A 25,798-nucleotide genomic window follows, 5' to 3' on the forward strand; every position below is an offset into this window, starting at 1 on the left:
CTGGAAAATGTATCAATGCTTTGTTTAATAAAATTTCTAGTAAAATTTTTACATAGATTGGTTGTCTTAACAATGTGTAGTTCAGAAATTTAATCCTAAACTAAGAGAGAGAGAGAGAAAGAGATAAGATAATTCTGAAAAAATAAAAATTTATGTTTATCATCCTTATAATAAAGTAACTGGATGTCTGTTTGTTTGTCTGTACCAAAGGATCTCGCTAACCGATGAACCGATCGGGTTCTCCTTTACAGGGTAGCTTCTCATAGGTCCTGGGAAGGTTTATAACTATTTTTTTGGGCCTCTAGGGGAGTAGCCGCTAGTAATTTTAATAAGGAAGGACGATAAATCTATGTTCATCACCAATGCTTATTAAACAATTTTCTATCTATAGATTACAATTATTGGTTGAAAAGTTTAAACACTACTAGTTGAATCAACCAATAAAGATTTAATAAAGTGCCCTAAATTGATAAACCAACTAAATACTAAAACTAAATACTAAAACTTTTAGCACCAGTGTAATTTACAGTCCAATGTCCCCTCCCTGTGTTGTAAAATTTATTTTTGAGAACACATTTCTTATATTTATATTACTTTTATAATAAGATATTTGAGTTAATTTCACAGGAATTTAATAAAATAATTTTCAGATGATATTTTTATTTAATTTTTTGGTTTACAAAGACAAATCTTGGCCAATAGTAGCTCAGCAACCTCTATCTATAATACAATGTAAACCGATGTCTCTACGACTGTCTTTCTGTCACTCTACTAAAAACAAAACAAAATTAGGATTTTTTTATCTTATTAATTATTAAGTTGGGGTAACCCCTACCCCTCTCCCTTAGGACAATTTAAAACGAAATTTCATAGTAACTTTTGTCCTATTTCTAGCCCCTGCCGGGGTCTTTACCCTGCGGGGCCTATTTCCCAACCCCGTAGGGGCAATCATTTACATTTATTTATTCTAAAATAACATATTAAAAGGAACTGTGAAAATACGACGAAACCCGATACTTCGTTTTCTTTCCATGATCCAAAATTTTCATTTTAAATTAGGTGTAAATTTTACTATGAACAATAAAAAATGTATAACTCCCTCTACAGTCTGCTTAGTTTTATTATAATGAGTTTCGCTACTTATGGATGTTGTAATCCATGTTAATTTTGAGAATATGACAAATGGCGCAATATGTTAACTGTAGAAAAGGCGTTGTTCTTCTTAGATAGAGACATAAACACTAGGGAGGGAGGGGACATTGGACTGTTTATTTTACTAGTTCCCAAAATTTTAAAATTACATTTTCTTATTCGTTGGTACTTTATTTTCAATTTTGATTGGTTGGTTTATAAAATTAAATGTCTAAACGTTTCAACCACAAATTGTAATCTACGGAAAGGGTAGTTTTGTGTATCATCATTAGGGATGTGCATTAATTTTTCGACCATTGTCTCATCCCTTCAGATCCCTGGACACAAAGGAGTTTCACCAAGGATACAGGATATAACCTTCATAAAAATTTTTAAGAGTGATATTCTAATTTAAAATTATAAATAATTGGGGGAAGAAAGAAGTGTAGATTAATTTAATAACCACTATCCTTTCTTTCCCTGAGTTCCGCATTCATATGTAAGGCTCTTCACACCAAAGTATTAAATCTTCAAATCTTTATTAATATCTCTAACATAACAAGGTTGATAACATCCACAAAAAACGAAGCAGGGATCTTCAGAGATAATACAATAGACAATTAATTAACGTATATTCCTAATTATGTTATACAAAATTAGCCCTTCAGTAGGTTAAAATTAATGTATTAACTTTGAATTATAAGAGTCTCCAAAGTTTTAACGTCACCGAATTTTGGAACGTTTTTCAAAACATTAGGCATTAGTATAATAATATGTTCCCCCGCCCCCCTCGGGTTTTATCTAGTTAAGGTGTTAAGCTGAAGGCTAAGCCAATCTAAAATTTATTTAAGATAATAGATTCAAAATACAGTTTGTTTTTATATGAGAATTTTTTTGAAAGCAATTTTACCCCACTTATAGTTATCAGAATTTAATGATTAATGGCTTATTCTCTTCATTTTTTATAATCATTAAAATAAAAGCAAAAAAATATTTCAGTTTTTATTTAAAAAGTACAGTAAATTCAAAAATTCAAAACTTAGGTGCCAACATCAAAAAATGGTTTTAGCTCATTTTTCTTATGATCAAATCTCCTAGCCTTTGCAAGAATGGCTGCAAAACGCTTTAAAGTTATGATAGAGAGCTAAAAATTAATACAGATACTATTGGTGATATGTACTAGAACATTTTAAAATTTGAAGGACATATCTTACCAGAGAGGGAGTACAGGACCTCCAAAGTACTCCCTCCATTCTTGCAAAGGGTAGAAGATTTGAGCATAAGGAAAATGCGCTAAACTCATTTTTAGATGTTGACATCTAAGTTTTGAATTTACTGTACTTTTTAAATAAAAACTGAAATATTTTTTGTTTTTATATTAATGGTTTTATTAATAGATTCAAATCCTAGATGCTAAGGCCACAGTCACTTGTTTAATGTAAGTAAATAAATAAAAATAAATAAAGAAGACTATAGAGATAATTTTATTAATCTGTATTATACAAATAAGAGGTTTATCCCAACAAAACTTGGAACATAAATTATTATTTACCCTTTCTCATCAAGAGGGATGTAGTATCAAACAATATATTATTTAACTAATAGCCAGGGATATAAAGGGATAAGACAATGGCCGATAATATGATTTACATTTCCAATGATACACAAAAATAACCCTTCTGTAGATTAAAACTAGTTACTAAAGTTGTTAAGTCCACTAACAAGAAAACGTTATTATAAAACTTTGAGGACTAAACTTCCAGACAAATATTATATAATCAAGGGTGTTAATAATATAGTTTTTTTAATGGGAACACATAGATAAAAAAACATATAAAAAAGAGGCAAAATGTTTCTTTTCTTTTGAGATACAATATCTCTAATTTTCTTGTGTTTCTTATAATTGTAATATCTCTTTCAGGGAAGTGTTTTGTATAATAATCATATTATTTATATTAATATCTATTTTTACTTTATTGTTTATACAAGGGGCTTCGGCTTTAGACTTTACTTAAGGATGTCTTAAACCCTATGATTGAAAAGTGTAAAACCAATAAAAACCTTCATTGATAGACTTAAACTTAAACCAAGAAATTTTTGTAAATATTTAACTCCTAATAGAATGGGTATAGAACACTTTTAACTTTGGTCCATCAACAAATACGGAATAACGGTTTATACGCTCCTCAAAACAGATTTGGGTATAGTCCCTTTAGTGACAAAACCTAATAAAAGGCGTTTCGTCGTATTTTCACAGTAGCTTCTACTTTATTTCTAGCCCCTGTGGGGGGGGGGGGTGTCTAACCCTTCGGGGCAATCACATAATTTAACTTAACCTAACATAACATAACCTAACAAAAGTCTCTGTGAAAATACGACGAAACGCCCCTTAAGAGGCATTGTCACGAAAAGGACTATACTTACAGATACAGACTTTTAAAAGAATTTTTAGTAGAAACATACGTCTAACTGCTTTGGGAGAAAGACCTCAGCTATTTATTATCTATATCATCGTTTTATAACCAATTTTTCACGAATCAAAAATAAAAGAAACATTAATTTTGTTAGCCCGGGACTTCAGCCATTCCGGGCTAACAAAACTGGTTTTTATCTTATAATTATTCATACTATAATAAAGCCTACTGTTTTCGAGGTCCATTGGGCCAAACAAATGGAGAGAAAACATTTCATTTAAATTTGTGGTAAAAGTAAAAACTATATCCCTTTTAAAAAAAGCATTAAAACACAATAAAAGTGGACAAAAAATCGATTATTCTGGAAGATTTTCCTCGGTCATTATTTATTTATATTTTTGTTATAAAATGATACGTTTTATGTAACTCTTATGTGTAAGGATTATGGCTTTTGTTTTTCTGCTGTCATTTGATGCAACAGAAGTAAACATTAGACAAGTTATATGCAGTGATATAAAGGGATAAGACAAAGTTAACCCTTCTGTAGTTTACAATTAGTTGTTGAAACGTTTGGATACCATTTAAAATTCAACAAAAGTCTCAAAAGTTGTTAATCCAACGAATAAGAAAACGTTATTATATAACTTTGGGTGCTGAAGTAATAAAAAGACTAATGTCCCCTCCCTTCCACGATTTTATGTCGACAATAAGAGCTGAAATAACAAGATTTTTGTGTAAAAAAGAAGTGTGGAGCATTTGTGATCAGGCTTGTCAATCAATCATTGAGAATGACATTGTTAGAAAGATACTTATCAATAATCACAAATTTTTTGTTAAATCATCCATTAAATCAATTAAAGGGATTATTGCAAAAATAGGTACAGTAGCTAATATCTAATTTAACCTCAAACAACAGAAAATAAACAAAGAAATGGTATAGCATGCAATGAACACCTATTTCCATTAATATTCATAATTCTAGCGATAATTTGATGCATGTATGGTAGCTACGCATAGATATCATACATAAAATAGAGGTATAAGACAATGGCCGATAAACTGATGTACATCCCCAAAAATGATACAAAAATTAACCCTTCTGTAGATTACAATTAGAGGCTATAAATAGGAGAAAAGCTATTATGAAAATACGACGAAACCGCTACTTCGTTTTCTTTCCATGATTCTAATTCATATATTTATAGTATTTGTCAATATTTTTATTTTTAAAACCTCTAAATGACCCTTAATGTGTAAATATATTAGTTCAATAGCAATTCCTTTTTACAAAATAAAAAAATAAATGAAAAAAATAAACTTATTTTTCTAATAATTAACTTTTTAAGAACATTTTTTGCTGACGTCAATTCAAGTGTTTTTAATTAAAAATCTGAGAAATGATAATTCAGTTTTTTAGTAGCGAATCATCAATATAATTAGGGCATGATTATTTGTCTGTCTAACGGCAATTACATTCAATAATTGAAAATTTCAAAGTATCTACATAATTACAGTATTCATGATTTTATTTAACCATTTGGGATAAGACAATGGCCGAATGATGTACATCCTCTTTCTGTAGATCACGATTAGTTGTTGAAACGTTTGGACACTCAACTTAATGAACAAATCAATAAAAATTCAAAGTTGTGAGACCATCAAATAAGGAAACGTTATTATTATACTTTGGGGACTAGTGTAATGAACAGCCCAATTTTTCCATTCTTTCTGATTAAACCTCTTACAAGCAAAAATTGATTACATTGTATTTAACTTTTTGCTTCATTCGTTTACTGTTATTTTGTCCTATATCCCATTGTTGCTGCGCTATTGCGGACAAAAAGTCCTTTAAAAAGCAAAGCTTTCTTTAATTAGGATCGGTTTGTCCGTCCGTCCGTAATGGGTAGCTCTTTTTATTAAATTGTGCATGTTATAATTATTATAACGATTTCAAACATTGTAATTCCTGCATCCAAGCCGTTTTGCAAAAAAATGTCATACAACTTTATTTAGACTCATATATTTATGTTCTACTCATTCATTTCAGACACTCTACAAGTGTTGATATTCATTTTCTTACTATTCCAAAGCTTCGCTTTTTCATCCTTGTTTCATATAAAATATATTAGCAATATGAGTTAATTCACAGAAATATGATGGAGAATAAAATTAAGAAGAAAAGGATTTCAATATAAAAGAATATAACATCATAAGAAAAGCAAATCTGCCTCCAAATTTTCTATCAGTCAAAACAGATGTTTTCAGCAGCCACTAGCAATAGCCATCTATTAAAACCCATATTTCTAGAATATCGTACAATTGACAGAATTGGCGGTTTCCATCATTTGAAAGAAAATATTTTTTTTGTGGCTTATTTACTATTAAAAACAACTACATCTGACTTTTTTCATATAATTTTTTTTGAACATTGGAAACGTTTGAGGAAAATAAAATCAATCCTCTAGGAAGCTCTTTATAGTACCCATAAAAAATTAAGTGATAATCTACAAATGATCAATGACAGGCAAATACAAAAACTAAATTTCCAATGGCAGGCCAGTATACATTTTGATTGACCAATGGTAGGCTAATATGACTTCATTTTTTAATGCACTATAAAAAGCTTCATCCTCAAGGATAGATTAGTTTCTTTTTTGATACTTTTGTTAACCAGGAGTTGAAATCCACGATCCATCAATTAATAAACTTGAATTGACTTACCTAAAACGAATTATATTATCATCATTATCAATGTAGAAAAAATAGAAATAAAAATTTCAAAATTAAAATAAAATTTCAAATTAAGGTCCACTTTAAATACTTTTTCAGTATTGCTTCGAAACCGATTAATATCCGCTGGGTTAGAGCCGGTTATCAGTCATGCTGAAAAATCATCGCATTGCAGACAATTTTTCACAAATATTAAAATGAAAATAAAAAATTTGGTTTTAATCATATAATTTTGATATCCGCGGAAAAGTGCCTATAATACGATGCGATAAATAACTATACCTTACTCAAGGGGTCAAAATAACCCACTCCCCACCATAAACAAATGAAACAAGGATGACAACATCCATAAAAGCGAAGCACTGAAACGGTAGGACAAACAGACATTAACACGTGTATAGTGTCAGAACTGAATAATCAGAATATATGTAAATGTATACCTCAGAGTCGAAGCAAAATTGTAAGTAAATTTGTTGCAAAACTGCTTGATACAGGATAATGTTTATGGACATACTTACATTTTTAGTACTTGATTATATAATTGCTTCGCTTATAACATTATACTTTGTTGTCCCAGTATTCAGTATACCAAAAATCAGATCAATCGGATGATTAGATCACATAACAATTTGTTGTTAAAAAAAGTAAAAAATCAACATGTTCAAAATGGACGTACGGACATTCTGGTAATGATTATAGAGTTGCTACGCTTTCTAAATCGTACCCAATTACTAAAGGAATCACCATGAAAAGTTTGAAATTGATAGGACAATTCTAACATGCCTAAATTAACGAACGTACGGACGGACCGACCCTACTTATAGAAAAGCTTTTCTGTTAAGAAAGCAAAATATACATACCAGAAGAATTTCATAAGCTTTGCTAAATCACCAAAATTTCCAAAATAACACTTTCAAATCACTAAACACTTATATTATTGCAATGCAATGCTATCATTTAAAAGATACTTTTAAAACAAATAATAGAACAAGAAAGATAAATAGGGTATTATTTATTACTTTCGTACAGTTGGGTGCAAGCTTCCAGTCAAATGCGCTTATTAGGTCAAACTGTTCTTAATTATGCTTTTAATTCTACTATGGGTTTGCTCAATTTACGAAATTACGTGTAAAAATTACCCTCTTTTTAAAGCATGATTATCATGGATAAAATCTTCTGAAACTAATTCTTTTCAAGCGTTGATGGTTGATTATTGGCACCGTATTATAGACAGCTTTCCGCGGATACTTATATGAAAAATTAAAAGATTAAAACCAGGTTTGTCATCCCCGAGGGGAAGAAGGATAACAGAACTGGTACTATGATGTTTATTTTAATATTTGTGAAAATTGTCGTTAATATGATGCTATACATGATTTTTCAGTATGGCTGAGAACCGGTTCTAATCTAGAGGATATTAATCGGTTTCGAAGCCATACTGGAAAATCTTTGAAAAGATTGTCACTCTTGCTTCGTTGTTATTAATATGACTAAACTAATTTTCCTACTTATTAAAATAAATCCACCAACAGGCTGCCTCTAAAACATTTTGTCTTGATACTTTAACAACAGTTTAGACAAAAATCTGGCTTATATACAGCTGTTGTGCTTTAAATTAAATGGCCTAAACCCCCAGCTAAAATGTAGTAACTTAAGGCTTGGTTTTAAGACACCGAATTTAGAGGTATCAAATAAAAATTAGAGCCTTAAAAGACTTTAAAATAATTGTTCTATTACACAATTTTGATTTTATTAATATCTATAAAAGACGTCAAGGAATTAAAGGGATTAGACAATGTCCGAAAAATTGACGTACATCCCCAATCCTGATGCACGAACTACACCTTCTGTAGATACAATTAGTGGTTGAAACGTTTGGGCACTGAACTAAAAGAACCAACTGATCAGAATTCAAGAAAAGTTCCCAAGGTTGTTATGCCTACGAATAAAAAAAAGTTATTATAAGCCTTTGGGGACTAGTATAATAAACTGCCCAATGTCCCGTTCCTCTCTGGAAAGGCGTGGTACTGAGACAAGACAAGTGTCCTATCAATGCCGCTAAATAAATCAAATTATTACAGCAAACAATTACTTTTAAACTTTGCTTACTTACATAATACTGCATCTATTTTTTTCTATTCGCAGTTTGTAAAGTTATAGGCCCATATGCTTTTTCACCAAAGATTTTGCTAACTACTCAATCGAAGATATTAATACTCAAACTTCACCTCCAATTTTTTTAAATTAGAATTTTGGATGGGTGTGTAAGATGGATTTAATCACCCATTTAGAAATCACGTTATATAGAAAGGTCAACCATTATTGAATACGAAAACTAGCCATATTTTGTATTTATTACTTACTATTTATAGACCTTCCCAGAACCTATGAAAAACTGGCCTGAAAAGAAGGACTAGTTCAGCAGTTAGAGACAAAAAAAGACAGACATTTTGTTACTTTTTTGCAAAGATTTTTTTTCTAAAATGGTTATAGAACTATATTCTTAGACAGATGAATGTTTTTGTGCGAGCTCTAAAGATTGCAGATGTTAAATTTAGTTGTGTAGAATATATAATATAAGTACCAGGGATCTAAAGGGATAAGACAATGGTCGATTAATTGATATTTCCATTCTGTAAATTAAAATTAATGGTTGAACTCAACTAAATAAATCATCCAATTAAAAATTCAGAAGTCCCCAGAATTGTTAAGCCAACGAATATGAAACTAGGGGACTGGTGTAATAAACAACCCATTGACCCCTCTCCTTTCTCTGCTTTAGTCCTATCCTAGGGTAGGGAGAAAGAAAATAAACTGTAAACTATTCTGCCACACACTATCTAAATACTTTGTAATAATCATTCTAGTATTACTTCAGAACCGATTAATATCCGCTGGATTAGAACCGGTTTCAGTCATACTAAATAATAATTTAAAGCATCTTATTACAGATAATTTTCCACTAATATTAAAATAAAAAAAAATGAATGAAATGAATAAAAGTTTTGTTTGCCCAAGCCTTCTGCTCCTCGGGTCTAACAAAACTGCAATAATCTTATTTTTCATTTTAGTATCTGCGGAAGTTTTCTATAATACGATTTAACTATTATTGATTGGGCTGTACAAAATAATGGTGTCTAAACTTTTCTACCGGTGATTTTAGTCTACTAAAGGGGTGAATTTGTTCATTATATTTGGTAGGTATATTTATTTGTTGTCAATTGTCTCATCCCTTAAGATTCCTGCGAAGTACAACTGTATAATCAATTTGGACAAACAAACTTTATACTTACATTTGTAACTATGAAATATCAATAAACATTTACATGAAGCCTTTTGTTTTTAATAAATAATCTGATCATAGATTAGGATATACCAAAGATTTCCTATTATATAAAGTAATAAGTTTTTATTTGTTTGAAGCTTAGGATCTTTGAAGTTACTTGGTGGGTAAAGTTGATTAATATAGGCTTTGTGATGTTTTTTTTAACGGCTAGGCACCCCTTAACCAAATAATGAAGCCCATGAAAAGTTGCTGGTTTATAATATTTCAATAAATACATAAATAGAGATTTAAAAATATTGGATGTTGTTTGTGTCAGGGATCTAAAGGGATAAATTAATGGCGGATATATTGATGTACATCCCCAATTATAATACACAAAATTCTATCTTCTATAGAAAATAATTATTGTTTGAATTGTTTGGAAAATCAACTTAATGAATTTACCAATCAAAATAAATTAAAAGTACCCAAAATTGTTTAGCCAACGAATAAGAAAACGTTAATAAAAAACTTTCGGGATTAGTGTAATAAACAGCACATTGTCCCCTCTCTCCCTGGGTTTGTGAAGTGATTGGAACCTGCTTGGTGGCTGCAGCTAGGAATAACCAGCCATGGCAAGAGCATGCATTGGCAGAAACAATCTGTTATTCTTGTATACTACATACATACAGGGAGGGAGTGGACATTAGGCTGGTTATTACAGCAGTTTCCAAAGTTTATAACAACTTTTTCTTATTCATTGACTTTACAATTTTCAGGACGTTTATTGAATTTTGATTGATTGGTTCATTCAGTTAAGTGTCCAAACGTTTCAACCACTGAAATTAAAATCTACAGGAGGTAATCTTGTGCATCATCATTTGGGATGTGAATAAATTCAACAGCCATTGTCTTATCCCATAAAACCCTGCCATACATAACTGTAACAAGTAGACATTTGAATTCAATCCTTGCCCAACAAAGAGAATTGATGCAGTCTAAGGGTACTCTGACAAAAATAACTAAATTAGTAAATATTCATCAAAATTTTGAAGAATCATTGGTTTATAGGGCCTATAAACAATGACGTCATTCAAAACAAATGACAAATGATAGGCCACTACACAGACTAAATTACCAATGACAGGCCAGTATACATTTTAATTGGCCAATAGTAGGCCAGTATGACGTCATTTTTTATAGGCACTATAGATAGTATTTTTGCCAACATTTTTGGTTTCAAAAAATTTTCAAATTTAGATATAAAAAATACCTATTACGTCTTAATTAATGATTATTAAAATAATGAAACTCTACAAGTTAAATCTTATACAGAGTGTAGCAACCCTAAATAATAATATATTTATAGATATCAAAATTAAAAAATAAATAGAAATTATAGAAGTTTGTTGTTATTAAACCATAAAAGAAAGAAAGAGTAGGGACCCTGTGTCGACTTTCTATTGGCTCTTTGAATATCATTCAAAAGTGTCGAAAATGTAACCACACAACCAAGTCGCTAAAAGAGAACAGAAACCAAATTGCTACCACACGAAAAAAGGCCCCCACACCTTTGGCCAGGTAGTTGTCTTGGATCTACATCTATACGTATACATTTATTATCAAAAATGAAAAACATAAAATTTTTGATTTTGTATACTATTTTTAAATCCTGTTCTATGCTGTTTTTGAAGACATCCTACTACTATGTACATGTCTTTCCGGATGAATTATCAAAATTGCTTTAGATTTACAATTACAATTATATTTATAGAAACTCTTTGTCCTAGTATCAAAGTAAAAGATTAGAGGTAGCATGAGCTATATTTAGCTCTACCCATAGGCCGGGGAATCTGTCCCGATTTTGAATTGTGTCCTTAAAATCAGCTAATAGCGTCAGAAATATGAACATAGCTAAGTCAATACAATAGAACAAAAAACAATGTGCCAGCAAATAAAAAGGGTCTTTCAGCAGGTAGTCATCTTGTTTATAGATCTACACTTATACATTTATTGATCCAGTAAGCTGTAAGGAAAACTAAAAATATTAGGTCAAGTAGCTAAAAAATACCAGCACAAAGATTAAATATGTGCAAGACGAAATGGAAGATAATAAGATCCATCCTGTAGGTCACAGGAGGTATCTAAATTTCAAAAAAAATCAGATATAAATGTCTCCTAAAATGTCTCACGGGGGCCTATAAAAAGTTTTACTGTAAATGAAAACCAAATCGGAACAGATGTTAGCAAGATCATTCAGGATACGGTTTAAAAAAACATTTTAGCTCTTAATAAAATTTAGTAAACCTCTCAAGTGATATCTTTTGACATCAAAGATAATTTCGTCTAACCTTGAATTATTGTTAACTCTCTAATACCTATTCTCTGGATTCATTTTCAAGTATTTACAAACCATTAGACATTCATAAATCCATAACTTTGTAGATAGATAGGTACAAGTATCCAAAAACATAATATTACCCATCCAGTGGACCCTTTGGACTTTCAATTGGGTCTTTAAATAAAGTCGGTACTAAAGAGCAGAAAGCAGATAGAAAAGGTCCTCAACACTGGATACTGGTTATGCATTTATGCATATACATTTATTGTTTTAAGTAAGGTTCTTGTTCTACCTTTTAAAAACGTTATCATTTTTTTTAGTTTACTCTTAATAGGTCAATTTGTTTCGTCCATTGCCTCTGGAGGCATAGACGTCCAAGGGGGGGGGGGGTAAAGTGGGGATTAACCCCCTCAAACGAATTTGGGGGTGCCGTAGGCTTCGCTCGCATTTTACCCCCCCCCCCCAAAAAAAAAAACGAATTACCCCCCCCCCTCCAAAAAAAAGCTTGGACGCCCCTGTCTGGAGGCATGTTATTGTTCAACCACACCATTAATTTTTGCTTTGACAATTTTTTTTTTATTTTTTTTTTTTTGGGGGGGGGGGTGAGGAAAGTTGTGCATCCCGCTGTATAATAGCCCAAAACTTTTATAACCAATGTATAACTTTACTGCTACAATGTTATAACAGACATACTTACAAACAAACAAACTTCCTGTTAACTAAAATATAAGGGTAATATATGTATATAACTGTATTCTATATTATGTTTTAAAATAGTATGGCTTTGAAACAGATTAGTATTCGCTGGATAAAAACGGTTCTCAGCCATACTGAAAAAAATGCATATTATCGTATTACAGACAATTTTAACGAATAATAAAAATAATTCTTGTTATCCTTGGCCTTTGTCATCTCGAGGTTTACAAAACTGGGCTTAATCCTATAGTTTTCATTTTAATAATCGCGGAAAGCTGTTTATAATACGATGTGATAAATAACTGTTCCCTTTCCCTGATTCAAAGTTGCATTTGATCTTATTATGATATACTAATGACTTGTAATACCTCCTAAGTAAATTTAGAGTTGAAACTTTGGCGCAGAGTTTCCACAATTTAGGTAATATAATTAATTTTGCTATATAATAATAATTCACAAAATTACCCCTTCTGTAGATTTTATTTACCGGTTGAATTGTTTAAACATTCAACTTAATGACCCAACCAACAAGAATTCAATAAGAAAACGTTACTCTTAAATACTTTGGGGACTATGGTTTAATAAACAGACCCATCTTTCCTCCCTTCTTGAGTATAATAATATATTTGACCTAAGGCCTTATATTCTTGGAACCCAAAGGCATTGTTTATTTTTCAGCTTACACGTATAAAAGCTGAAATTTAAAAAGTAAAATAAGCTTTTTTCATTTTTTAAAATTTTTTTAAACATAAATTTTGAGATAAAACAGTAAAGGTTTATTAACTCTCACTGATAAAATATTAGCATACCTATGTTTTTCTTTTAAACAATGCTCCAAAATGTACAAGATTAAAAAAAGGGTCATTTTTTTGGTAATTCCATAAAGTTAAGTCAACCTGTTATTAAATATGGACCATTTCATACATATACATTTGGTTATAATTAAGAACACTTTGACTTAATTAAAGCATTTGACTACAGCCTAACACTGTGGCCATTTGTTAAACACACAGGGTTGTTGTTGACATGATTCTCAAATCATATTTATGTCCATACTTAACCCACTGTGGCCATATGTGATAAACACAGTGGGTTGTTGTTAACATGAATTATAAATTGTTTACTTTAGAAAACTGAAAGAACAGCAAACATAAAAATGTTTCATCGGAGCATATGAAAAATTCGTTAGCATAAAAGACTAAAAGTACAAAATAAAATTGAAAAAGTACAAAATTTAAAGATAAATAAATTTAGTACTAGAAAAAAGAACCTATAATAAGAATATCTTTTATGCTTTCACAAATAAACATTCTTTAGATATCTTGGTTGGCTAAACTATAAGCTTTGGTTGATTTATTCCTTGTTTTTTATTATTATTTTTGTTAGCACATTTACCTGTTTACTTTAAAAAATTAACTGCATAAAACTTATTTTTTTTCATATATGATATTGTCTGTAATTTATGCTTTTCTTTTAAGAAATAATTCAATATTGCTAGAACACCAAACAGTTTAGGACAAAATCCTATTTTGGACTCTATGAAATTAAAATGTTTTATTGCTTTAGCTAAAAATTTCTAATGCAAAAATTAGCAAATATTTTTGATTTAGTTTAAAGCTAATAAACACGCAATTAGGTTTTTTAGGTTAACAATTAATTGCATAAAAGGTTTGGTTCAAAATGATATAATTTTCTGAATGACAAATAATAACTGTTAGTAGAAACCATGTTAGGATACAACCATTAGGTATTGCCAGGGAAAAGGGAATGTGATTCTGACAAACAATTCTAAAGGAAAATTTTCCCACAACTCCCTTCCTATTTTCCTCCCCCTTCTTACCCACCCCTCTTCGGTTACATTAAAAAAAGATACACCCTCACCTTACTTCCAAAGGTTTCGTGATTTTTTTGTGGAATTGATTGATAGAATAGCTAGGCATGGGTATAGCAAGGAGTTATCAAAATTCCCATTACATTTATCATTGACAAAAACAGATATTAATTTTATTATTTTTATTTGTGGAAAATTGTCTGTAATATAAAGCTATACATCATTTATCAGTATTGCTGAGAACTAGTTCTAATCCATACTGATAATAATATACAATTGAATGTATTATAGTTTGAACTTTGCACCGTTTTGAAATTTTTCTTGCTAGTCTTACAAATGTTTGAGGATTTTCAAAAATAATTTTGGAAGATTTTTTGCTATTTAACTAAAATAAAATTTTCAATATTGTTTCAATACTAGAGAAACTAAAAAAAGGCCTAGGTTTCTAATTTTCTGGTAAAAACAGATGCTCTAAAAATCACAACATTTTGAAAGCTAACAAATATTGAATAGGCTCGGCAGCCGTCAATAAAAATTAAACCTGGAGACTGTCTCAATGGCTGATTTCACTATTTGCGAAAATATATGGCTTTAATTAGTTTATATGTCTGAAAATTACCCCTTCTGTAGATTAAAGTCCCCAAAGTTGTTAACCCAACGAAAAAGAAAAGCTTATTATAAAACTTTAGGGACTGGTGTATTAAACAGCCCATTGTCCCCTCTCTCTCTGGTAATGCTTTCCTTTGAGAAGTCACATTCAATGATTTACTGGCAGATTTCTTACTAATTTTCTTCGATACATTTAGGGTTAACAATTTAAATAAAATATTAGTCTAAGATTAAATAAAACTGATTTTATTTAATCTTAGAAGGGCAAATAGATAAAAACAACAATATACTTCAATCTGACAGTCCAAAAGACTTTTTTACAACTATGTAACTTTATACTAACAGGCTAGTCTAGTTAGAATTTGTACTGTTAAACTAATGTTATTCACAATACTAGAAACTGTTCAGACTTTCAGTCCCAAAAAATATTTATTAAGATAAGGTTAATGACAAGTTTATCTGTCTGTGTGTTTATCTAGCTATCTAGCCATCTATCTATCTTTCTATCTCTTTTTCCGTATTTATATATATGTTTGCTTCTAAAATTTCTATCTAATATTCATTATCTATCTATTTTTCTATACATTTTAAAGGCGAAGCTTTTATACATTTATGGTCAGTACGTTCGTTTAGTCATAAAGGATAGATGTTTAAGACGTGTTAGAGCAGTCTAATCTTAATTTTGTCATGATGATTCCTGCAACAGTACTTTAGAAATCGTAGCTAGCAATACAAGTTAACACCAAAAAAGTCATTATGTCTATTTTAAACATTTTATTTTTTTTATTACATTTTTATAAGATGAATTAATCTAAACTTTTTTTGAAATATAGAATCTGGACTATTAACCTATCTATCTATCTATCAACCCATCTCTCTATCTATCTATCAATCTCTATCATTCTATAAAATATATCAGACTAACTACAAGACATAACACTGATACAATGTCGTATTATAGAATACTAATAATATATTCTGTCATTAAGATTTTTTTTGTTTTTTTTTTGGTTGGTAATTAAAAACTTCAGTATATACTTTGAAATAAAGAAGTCAGCGAAATTTGAGAATAAAGCAAGGAGAGAAGGATTCTTGGACTGTTTATTACACTTTACCCCAAAGTTTTAAATTAATGTTTTATTATTATTTATTTGGCTTAACAACTTTTGGGACCTTTATTGAAAGTCGATTATTAGGTTCATCTTTGGTGATGTAAATAAATGTATCGTCTATTGCCTTATTCCTTATATATCCCTGGAATAAAGATAATACGGCCTAGACTGTATGACCAGCTGCGCCTAAAGTCTCTCTCCGTGCCGGTCAGAATTCAATTCAGGTAGTAGTTTTTACCCACTTCCCCTTTTTATTGACTCCCCCTTCTCCCAATGTACCTTTTTTACCCCGCCCACTTTTCTACCTTTCCCGTTCTTATTATCTTTATATCTCTCTCTTTATCATTAACCTTTCTTTCTCTCTCTTTATTAAAGTTGTCTCTCACTCTCTTCCTCTCTCTCTCGTTCTCTCTTTCTCTCTCTCTCGTTCTCTCTTCTCTCTCTCTCTCTCTCTCTCTCTCTCTCTCTCTCTCTCTCTCTCTCTCTCTCTTCTTCTTATTTTATCGTACTTTATCTCTTCTTTTTGTCTTTAAACTCTCCCTTTCTCTCACTCATTAATTTAAATGTTTACCTTTCTTTTTTATGTCCCTTTAAATTCTTTTCCAGTATGGCTTCGAAACCGATTAATATCCGCTCTATTTAAACCGGTTCTAAGCCATACTGAAAAATCATCGTATTACAGACATTTCTCCAGGAATATAAAAAAAATCATAAAATCAACAACAGTTCTGTTAGCAAAGGCCTTCGACCTCTCGGGGCTGGCAAAACTGGTGTTGATCTTATAATTTTTCATTTAAGTATTCGCGGAAAGTTGTCTATGATACTTACGATAAATAAAGTTATAGCATAAATAGTTTTGCATATTATTATATATTGAATTAGTAACAAAGTTACAATCTGCTGTTTAGGTAGGCTTAATTTAGAGTTCTTTCATGTTTAGATGCGGCCACTGGATCCATCCAAAATCCAAGAAGATCAAGCCCCAAACCCTTGAAGGAGCCTAATCTTTATGACTCATATTGCTCCAGAAAAAAATTTACTTTGAAAATATAAGCTGAACTGCATTTTGACTTTTTAAAAACCGTTGCATTTAATGGTATACAGAAGTTTCCATTTTACCTGAGGCGTCCTACTGACTTTAAATTACCACAAATCCCTTAAATGCGAAAATAATAAAGAGTTTTACACTGCTTATAAAAATGACGCCATACTGGCCAACTATTGTTCAATCAAATTGTATACTGGCCTGAATTTGGTAATTTAGTCTGTTTATTGGCCTATCATTAGTCATTTAAATTAAATGACGTTATTTTTTTTTATATGCACTACAAGAGACTCGAAATTAATTTATAGACAATGCCTGCTACAAATTAACTGTTTTATTTAAAACCGTAGTTGGCTTGTTACTGCTTCACTATTTATTTACATTGTCCATGTCCATATCTGTGTTGGCTGCACTACATATGAACATAATTGTCCTTGTTTTCATAGAATTATTCCCCAAACCTGAGGTGTAAGGACACAGGGATCTTAAGGGATAAGACAATGGTCGATAAAGTGATGTATATCCCCAATGATATTACACAAAGTTGCTCCTTATGTAGATTACAATTAGTGGAACTCAACTTAATGAGCCAACCAATCAAATTCAATAAAAGTCCCCAATATTAATCTAAAACTTTGGGGACTAGTATAATGAATATTTCCACTGTTCCCACTTGTCTCCCTGGGTGTAAGTGTAAGGACAAATCTGAATTCCTAACAAGCATTCCTGAGTTTCCGGTTTCTGCATGCGTGTACATTGTACATATTTTATATTACTAATTTGCAAATAACACTTCTATCTACCTATTGCTTTGTTATTCATTATATTTATACTAGCGGATACGCCCCCAAGAAGCCTCTAGGGGCACTTAAGGTTGGAGGGAGAAAAGTCGATATCATCCAATTTAAAATTTGAGTTTTCAAAGAGTAAAAAAAATTTTTGGAGGCGAGGGGGTAAAAACAGCCTCCCCTAAAATAGATTAAAACCTTCCCAGGACCTATAAGAAGCTTCACTGTAAAGGAGAACAATGTCGGTTCAGCGGTAAGCGAGATCCTTCGGGACAGACAAAAAACGCTTACTACTTTATATAATAGGATTATCGGCACTAGAGGCACTTAAGTTGGGGGATAGGGAGACATCCTCAAATTCAAATTTAAGTTTTAAAAAGAAAAAGTAAATAAAAAAATTGGGGTAAATACATTTTGTTTCTATGGGTGATTTCTCTTGGGAGGGAGGAGATACCCTCCCCCAATACAGTTATAAAACTTACCTACACCTGTAAGAAACCCTTTAAAAACTTTTTGAAAAAGGCGTTTAGTTTTAGCCTTTTTTTCACTGATTCTTTCTAAACATCATAAACTAAAAAAATAATTTAATTTTTAGTTTGTAAGTTTAAAAACAAGACTTGTATCAACATTAGATGAGTAGTTATGGATTTCTCGTCCATTAGGCTGTCCCTAATGATCCCTGGCTTCTAACCAACAAAGATTTAGAGGTACATAAAATAGGTTTTGTGATTTCAACAAACAATAATTCTATCAGATATTTGTTAAATTAAAACCTTAAAGATTATTATTGGTAATTAAATCACCACCTGAAGAAAAAGAGATAATGGACTATAAATTAAATTGTTGCCCTCCAAAGATTTTCATATTTGTTCTGCCATTGGTTAGCAATTTATCTATCATAACTGAGGGTTAAGATATTTTCTCATTTTCTTATTGTTGTATACTTAACACTATACCTTCTTTACGTTGCTTTGATTTTGTTTAGACAATTTTAACTTACCTAAAAACATTTATAAGAGTTATAACATTTAAAAGTTAGATTAAAAACATCTAAAACATATTATGGAAAATTTTTTATGGTGCCTTTAAAAAATGACGTCACACTTGCCTACCATTTGTCAATTAAATTTTGTACCGGCCTGCAATTGGTAATTTAGCCTGTGTATTATTGGTCATTTGTATTGTGTGACCAGTGGCGTGCGAACCGAAGGGGGCATTTGGGGCAATCGCCCCCCCCTAGCGACCAAAACGCCCCCCCCTGCCCCCCTCTAGCCACAGCCCCCCCTGCCCCCCCCTAAATGTTGAAAAATGCCCCATTTTGCCCCCCCCTGGTCAATAAAAATGCCCCTTTTTGCCCCCTACCCTACAAAAAGCAAAACTATCCCAGTTTCAAAAAAAAAGATCAAGAAATACTCCAAAAAAAAATTTTTGGCGCTTCGCGCCAATCAGACAGTTACTATTCATTTAACCTTACCAAATTTTTTAATTAGTGTAGAAATTAGGTTATAATCTTTTTTCACTGAACATAACAAACCAGGTAATAGGAAGTATTTTATTTTGTATAATATAAACTTTTTACCAAAGAAATTTTGTACATCCCCAATGATGATACACAAAATCACAAACCCTTATTTAGATTACAATTAGTGGATGAATGTATGGAAACTCGACTTAATTAACCAACCAATCAAAATTCCATTAAAGTCCCCAAAGTTGTTGAGCCAACGAATAAGAAAATTTTATATGAAATATTCGGGACTAGTGTAATAAATAGCCCAAAAACCCCTCCCTCCCTGCATATTTGAAGAAAAAAATTTGCGCTTCGCGCCCTTCCAAACGGTTTCTGCTTTTTATCACATTGCATTGTATATTGTGTTTTTATTTCTTTAAAAACATGTGTAAACAACAAATATTTAATCAAAAAGTTATTTTATATAAAAAAGAAACAGCGTTGATATTTATCTAAGCCTTTTTCTCAACACTGTATGTCTGTCTAAATGAATAACTATATATGATGTCATTTTATTTTCAGGATAAGTTTATCATTTTTTTTGTGTACATACCCTTACAAAAAGACATGTTTTTTTTATGGCAATTTTCATTAAAAACCATTAAAACTAACTACACTCTATATTCCTAACCTGTTCAAATACGCCACTCTTGTTGTCTTTAATTGATTTTAGTTCAAAGGGTGAGTAAATATTTTAGGTGCGCTTCACGCACCGCCCTTATAAATCATTGGAAACACCACTTTATAAAAATTAACAGAGTTTTAAAGTGCCATTTAAAGAGGGTAGGATATGTTGATATAACTTTTTAGCATCTCTATAATTCACTATGGCTGTCAGTGCGTAATGCTAAGGGGGAAATGTGATTTTTTCAACTGCAATTAAAGATAGAAGGCTAAAACTTAATGTTAACATTCCCATCATTATGGAGTATAATTAACTATTAAAAATTCATGGAGGTTGGACTGCTTTTCAGGACGTTTTTGGCTATTTTTGTATCTTTTAAATTTCAGGTATAGTCCCTTTTGTGACATTGCCTCTTAAGGTGCATTTCGTCGTATTTTCACAGTAGCTTTTCACCTATTTATAGCTCCTGTGGGGCCAATTGCCTAACCCTGCAGGGAAATCACCTGACCTAACTTAACCTAGAATAACCTTTTAAAAGCTACTATGAAAATACGACGAAATGCCCCTTAAGAGGCGTTGCCACAAAAGAGACTATACCCTATATTTCTAAGAGATTTTTATATCTGTAGATGAAAGGACAAGTAATTTTTTTGTGGATTATAATATTTAAAAAAATAAAATTTCTCGCTGATTCGAGCATCCAGTATGTAATTTACTTTGACTGTCATCACACAACATACAGAAAAAAGGATTTGTGACTTTTTCTACCTAAAATATATATTTATTTCAACAGATGCTCTTTAAATTTACTTGTCTGTATTCTTATTCATGATTTTTTGTGCTTTGCTACTTAAAGATGTTGTCATCCTTGTTGTCATACAATAAATAAATATTTAAAATCAGTTTTACATATTAGGTTAATTTTTGGTAAATTATTTCCAAAATGAGTGTTTTTATCTCCCCCCCCCCCCCCAAATTTTTTTAGTTAGGTTATTCATCCTTCCTGCTGAGATTTTATAACATCCCCTTCCACCCATAAAAAATGTTTTGTGGTGGGGGGGGGGGGAGGTTAAATTATTTTCTCTACTTTTTTTTCAAAGATGCTTTCTAGCTCCCTTCCCTTCGGTCATTGCAGGGTGGGGAGAAGGAATTGGGGAGAAGAAGTGGGGGGGGGGGGAAGATGTGGGATATAAATGGGAAAAAGGGATGGGGGAAGGGATGGGGAAGATGGGATAAGAACTAGAAGGCCCATAATCAAATAATCCCACCCCTTAAAACGCCCTTATTTAAAATTAGTATATATAATCAAAATGCCCCCCCCTAGACAAAGTGCTTCGCACGCCACTGTGCTTCCATAATAGGCCACACTTACAAATAAATGCTGTTAATTTAAAGAGTAGCTGCGCTTCTGAAATACCTCTAACAAATAAAAAATAATTATTACTTTTTTATAAGTTATAAAAATAACTCGAAATAATAATTTGTTGGACTGGAGGACTTTGATGAAAGAAAAGTTTGTAAATTATAAAAGTTTATGCTGCATAGCAGGTTTTGTCAGCCGCTATTTTTCTTCCAGAATGGCTTCGAAACCAACTAATAGCCCCTGGATTAGAACCAGTTCTCAGCCATAATGAAAAATCGTTATTAGCATTGTATTATAAACAATTTTACACGAGTATTAAAATATTAATCATAAAATTTATTTTAGGTTTGTTAGCCGGTGCTATCAAACAGGTTTTAAACTTATAATTTTCATTTTAATATTCACAGAAAGTTGTCTTTAATAATACGATGCGATAAATAACTATTATCAGTCAGCTGAAGTTGAGGGATAATTTATTTTTTTTGACAAACTGTAGCTGTTGAATTAGCAATAAGTTGCGATTTACATAAATTTGCGGCGGCTAATTATTTTAAAGTGAAGAGGGATATTAGCCACAGAAGAATTTAATAGTTATTTCTCGCATTGTATTATAAACGACTTTCCGCGGATATAGAATGTACAATTATAAGATTAAAACCAGTTGTTTTAGCCCCGAGGTGGCACCGGCTAAAAAAACTGGTTTTAATCTTATGATTGTACATTTTTATATTCGTAGAAAGCTGGATATTATACGATGCTAGACATAGTTTTTTCGTATGGATGAGAACCGGTTCATATCCATCGGATTCGAATGAATACGAGAAAAAGTTTTACGGCTGGTTATCATGATGGACCATGGATCTCTTGTTGTTAAAAGGATAAAAGGATAAGCTAGCGGCTGTGGCTGCCAAATTTGTTTTTTTTAAATGTTTTATTAAATAGCAACTAAATACAGCTGTCGCAGCTGACAACTGTCTCTCCTAAGAATAAAGGAATACTGTTTTATATTATTAAAGTTCAAATATCAAAACCCGTGGTTGATATTGTACACCTTAGTACCAGAAATAGTTAAGATAATATTAAAATTTAAGTTTTCATTTTAAGAACTATTTCAATCTAAGGCAATCGCAGTGAGAATCATCATTGGTCTTAAATTATCGTCAAATTATTATTAAAATGTAAATAAAATGACTTCTGAAAGTAAAATTAGTATTTGATTTCATTATTGTAAAAATTATTAGTAGCTTGAAAAAAACATATGTACTGTGCAAAATCGGGCAATGAATTTGGCCTGGCACTAGTTACTATTTGCTATGATGGCTTATATTAATTGGTGGTGGTCATGAATATCATTATCTTAAGTAAATAAGTTAGTGTATTTTTCAATCAGATAGTTGGTCGTCTGTCTTTCCATCATGAAAAAAATTCAAATACAGGATTTGTAAACAAAATTGTATTTGACAATTATTTAGCAATCTGCATTTGTAATCTATTCATCTGCAGTTACTAATGTGTGTAAATTTTCTCCAAGTTGATCAGACAAGAAGATCAGAATTGCTAACATACTTCAACATATTCTTGCAAATTCCTAATTAAATTGGGCGAGAAAAATATGTGATGAGACAAAGCAGAGATTCAGAAAGAAACAATTACTCTAAAAAAAACGTTAAAAGAACTAAAAGGATATAATGAGTAGTTTTTGTATTGTATTGAACTAGAAATTGTTGAATATGCAACTTTTGAATGTATTTTATATAAACCAATAAGGTATGTTTTTTTTTGTGAAAGCGTACTTATGTAAGTTAAAAGTATGGGTTCAGTAAGATCTCATGAAGGGCTGGACCAAAAAGTAAGTAAGTAGGGTAAGTATAGGTTCATGTGCACAATATTACTCCTAAACATTTAATATGCTTAGTGTCAAGATTAAACTTAGGTGTAAAATCTTTGTTTTCATTTATCTTCCATGATCATTACCAAGAATTAATGTGATCTATAAATTATTTGATTGTCATAGCTTGCTAATTGTATTAATGAAACTTCCAATTCATTGAAAATTTCTTAATCTTACTTTACCTAATTTTAAGACCTAATGAATGTCTCTGTCAGTGTCAGTAAGCAGAATAGTGACTGATTCTTATCCTAAACTGTTGCAGAGTTTTGTTACATTAGAAGAAATGCTTTAAATGTATTCAGTGCTTTAAGGTTGAATTTTTTCCTTCCAGGTACAAGAAAGAGATGTAAGTGGCAAGTCGAATCCATGTGACTTAATTTCTATGGTAATCTTTCAGATGAGGTTTTTTAGATTCTTCTTACTTTTAGAATCGGTGAATCTAACTAAAGGAGTCAACAGCAAAGAACACTTTAGTAGTTCAACATTTATCTGGAACAATTAAAACAATTAGATTTTTGAATAATCAGGGATATTTAGCCTCCAACCAAATATGAGATATAAACTCCAAAACAATGTAAAATCCACTGTTGATTATGGACCGCGCTCTTCTGCCTCAAGTGTTAAAATATTGGTTAAATTAATCTCTTCTGAAAACTGCAAGGTATGTATCACATGCAGTAATAATTTAATTGTTACTTTTCTTATAACATTAATTGCTGTATCCTTAGCATCTAGGGGCTTTGTATTAAATAGGGCAAGGAGGCAAAAAATACTCTGTATACCATCCAAATTAAAACAACTTGCGCTACAAAGAAAAAACCCTTACTACTTTTTATAGTAGATAATACCAATATATAAATTTGATACTTAAATAATAATTTTTAAAAATGGATACACTGAAGTAATGTATTCAAACAGAAAAAGTTTTACAAACTTTAAATACAAATTGTATTTCATATTAATGAAATAATTATTCAATTTACTCTTTCACATATTTGTGTAACTAACCAGTTCAGTTTTAGTAGCAAATCTTTTCTAAACTGATTGATTGACTAGCTGGACCTAGCTAAGCTTGTTTCAAAGTTTGAATGACTTTAAACAATCACACTACAGCAATCTACTATGGGATTACAGTAATTATAATAAAATATCAAATAGAATATAAACTGCAATAAAGGCAAAAATTCAATTTTGAAATATACAAAACATTTGTAATTCACAAAATTAGTTTTACTTATATAACTTAAGAGAAATACTAAAATAAATTACCAATTTCAATTAAACTTTTTTATTTCTTTAAATAATTCCTGTATTGAAGAAAACTTTATTGAACAAAATTTCTTTTAGAATTTCCAGCTTATTTGAGATTAAAACTTGTTTTGAATAATCAGAATACTAATGATACAATTATCATTTGGATCTTTCTCTTATTTGCTATCTAAATTTTAGAAATTTCAATAAAAAAAATTAGATCATCTTAAAAGATACTATTTAATAAATATCTCTTTTGCATCTTAACAGATGTACTCTATAAAAAGGAAATATTTGCATATCGTTCTGATTGTCCAAACTATACCTGCACAATTACCTAATATTACCTAATAACATCTTGTTGTAATTTTAATTGAAATTCACAAGTTTCATGAGCAAAGTATTAAATAATTCCAGTAGGGCTATGAAACTATCTAACATCCACTGGATAAAAACTGGTTTTGAGCCATACTAATCATAAAATTAAAACTTTAATCATATTATTATTTTTTATTTATTGTAAACACAATAGCAAATATTTTTACTAAACTTACTTTCTTCGTTCATGAAGTCTTGAGCCATCATTGGAAATTCCAGCATACATGCTGACTCATTCAACCAAGCAAGAATGCCGCGCACAATTTTTTATCACTAATAACGTGCCACGTGACAGCAAACATGAGAATGCTGCACAAACAATCTCTACATCATTTTTATTTTGCGCATAAATCTGCCAACATTGAATTTTATGAATAATTTTACTTTGATTTGTCAGCTTTTAGTGAAAACTGGCTCACTGCTGACTCAAATTATCACTTTATAATATTTCTTTAATTTTTATTTATCATTCAGGTTTTTATCTCAAAGACAGACACTTCAATTATTGTAACATATTTAGATCTCATCTAATCCATGTTTCTATTTCTAAGAAAATAAATTTAAGCAATTTGATTTATTCTCAATGGTTGTTCTGATTAAATCTTTGACAGGTTAAATGAAATTGCTTGAACTCAATCAAGATTTGGACAGATAGAAAATCTTAATTGCATAAAAACTAGTTTTAGTCAGGATGAGGGAGGTGCTTTTTGCCAGTAAAAAAAAACAGTTTCACTTTAATATTTTATTATTTTCTTTGTTAACAAAAGTTATTTAATTTAAAGCATAGTTACTCATTTCCTTCTTTGCCTAAAGTTCCC

The 25,798-nt window shown here is 30.8% G+C and overlaps 1 protein-coding gene across 3 annotated transcripts in view; it reads right to left on the reverse strand.

Annotated features, from left to right (window-relative positions):
* Positions 1–25,798, reverse strand: part of Sh (Potassium voltage-gated channel protein Shaker) — a 543,641-nt gene that overhangs the window by 243,751 nt on the left and 274,092 nt on the right. Inside the window, exon 1 of one of the 3 annotated variants that reach the window (XM_080179536.1) lies at positions 25,157–25,335. The exons of the other annotated variants lie outside the window; for them this stretch is intronic. Coding sequence (XP_080035662.1) covers positions 25,157–25,206 — 50 coding nt within the window. The 5' untranslated portion in view covers positions 25,207–25,335. Of the gene's footprint in view, positions 1–25,156; positions 25,336–25,798 lie in introns of those variants that run through there. 3 annotated transcript variants of the gene reach the window in all.

This window comes from Acartia tonsa, chromosome 12 (genome assembly GCF_053477335.1).
Source record: "Acartia tonsa isolate MP-2025a chromosome 12, ASM5347733v1, whole genome shotgun sequence".
Lineage (NCBI taxonomy): Eukaryota > Metazoa > Arthropoda > Copepoda > Calanoida > Acartiidae > Acartia > Acartia tonsa.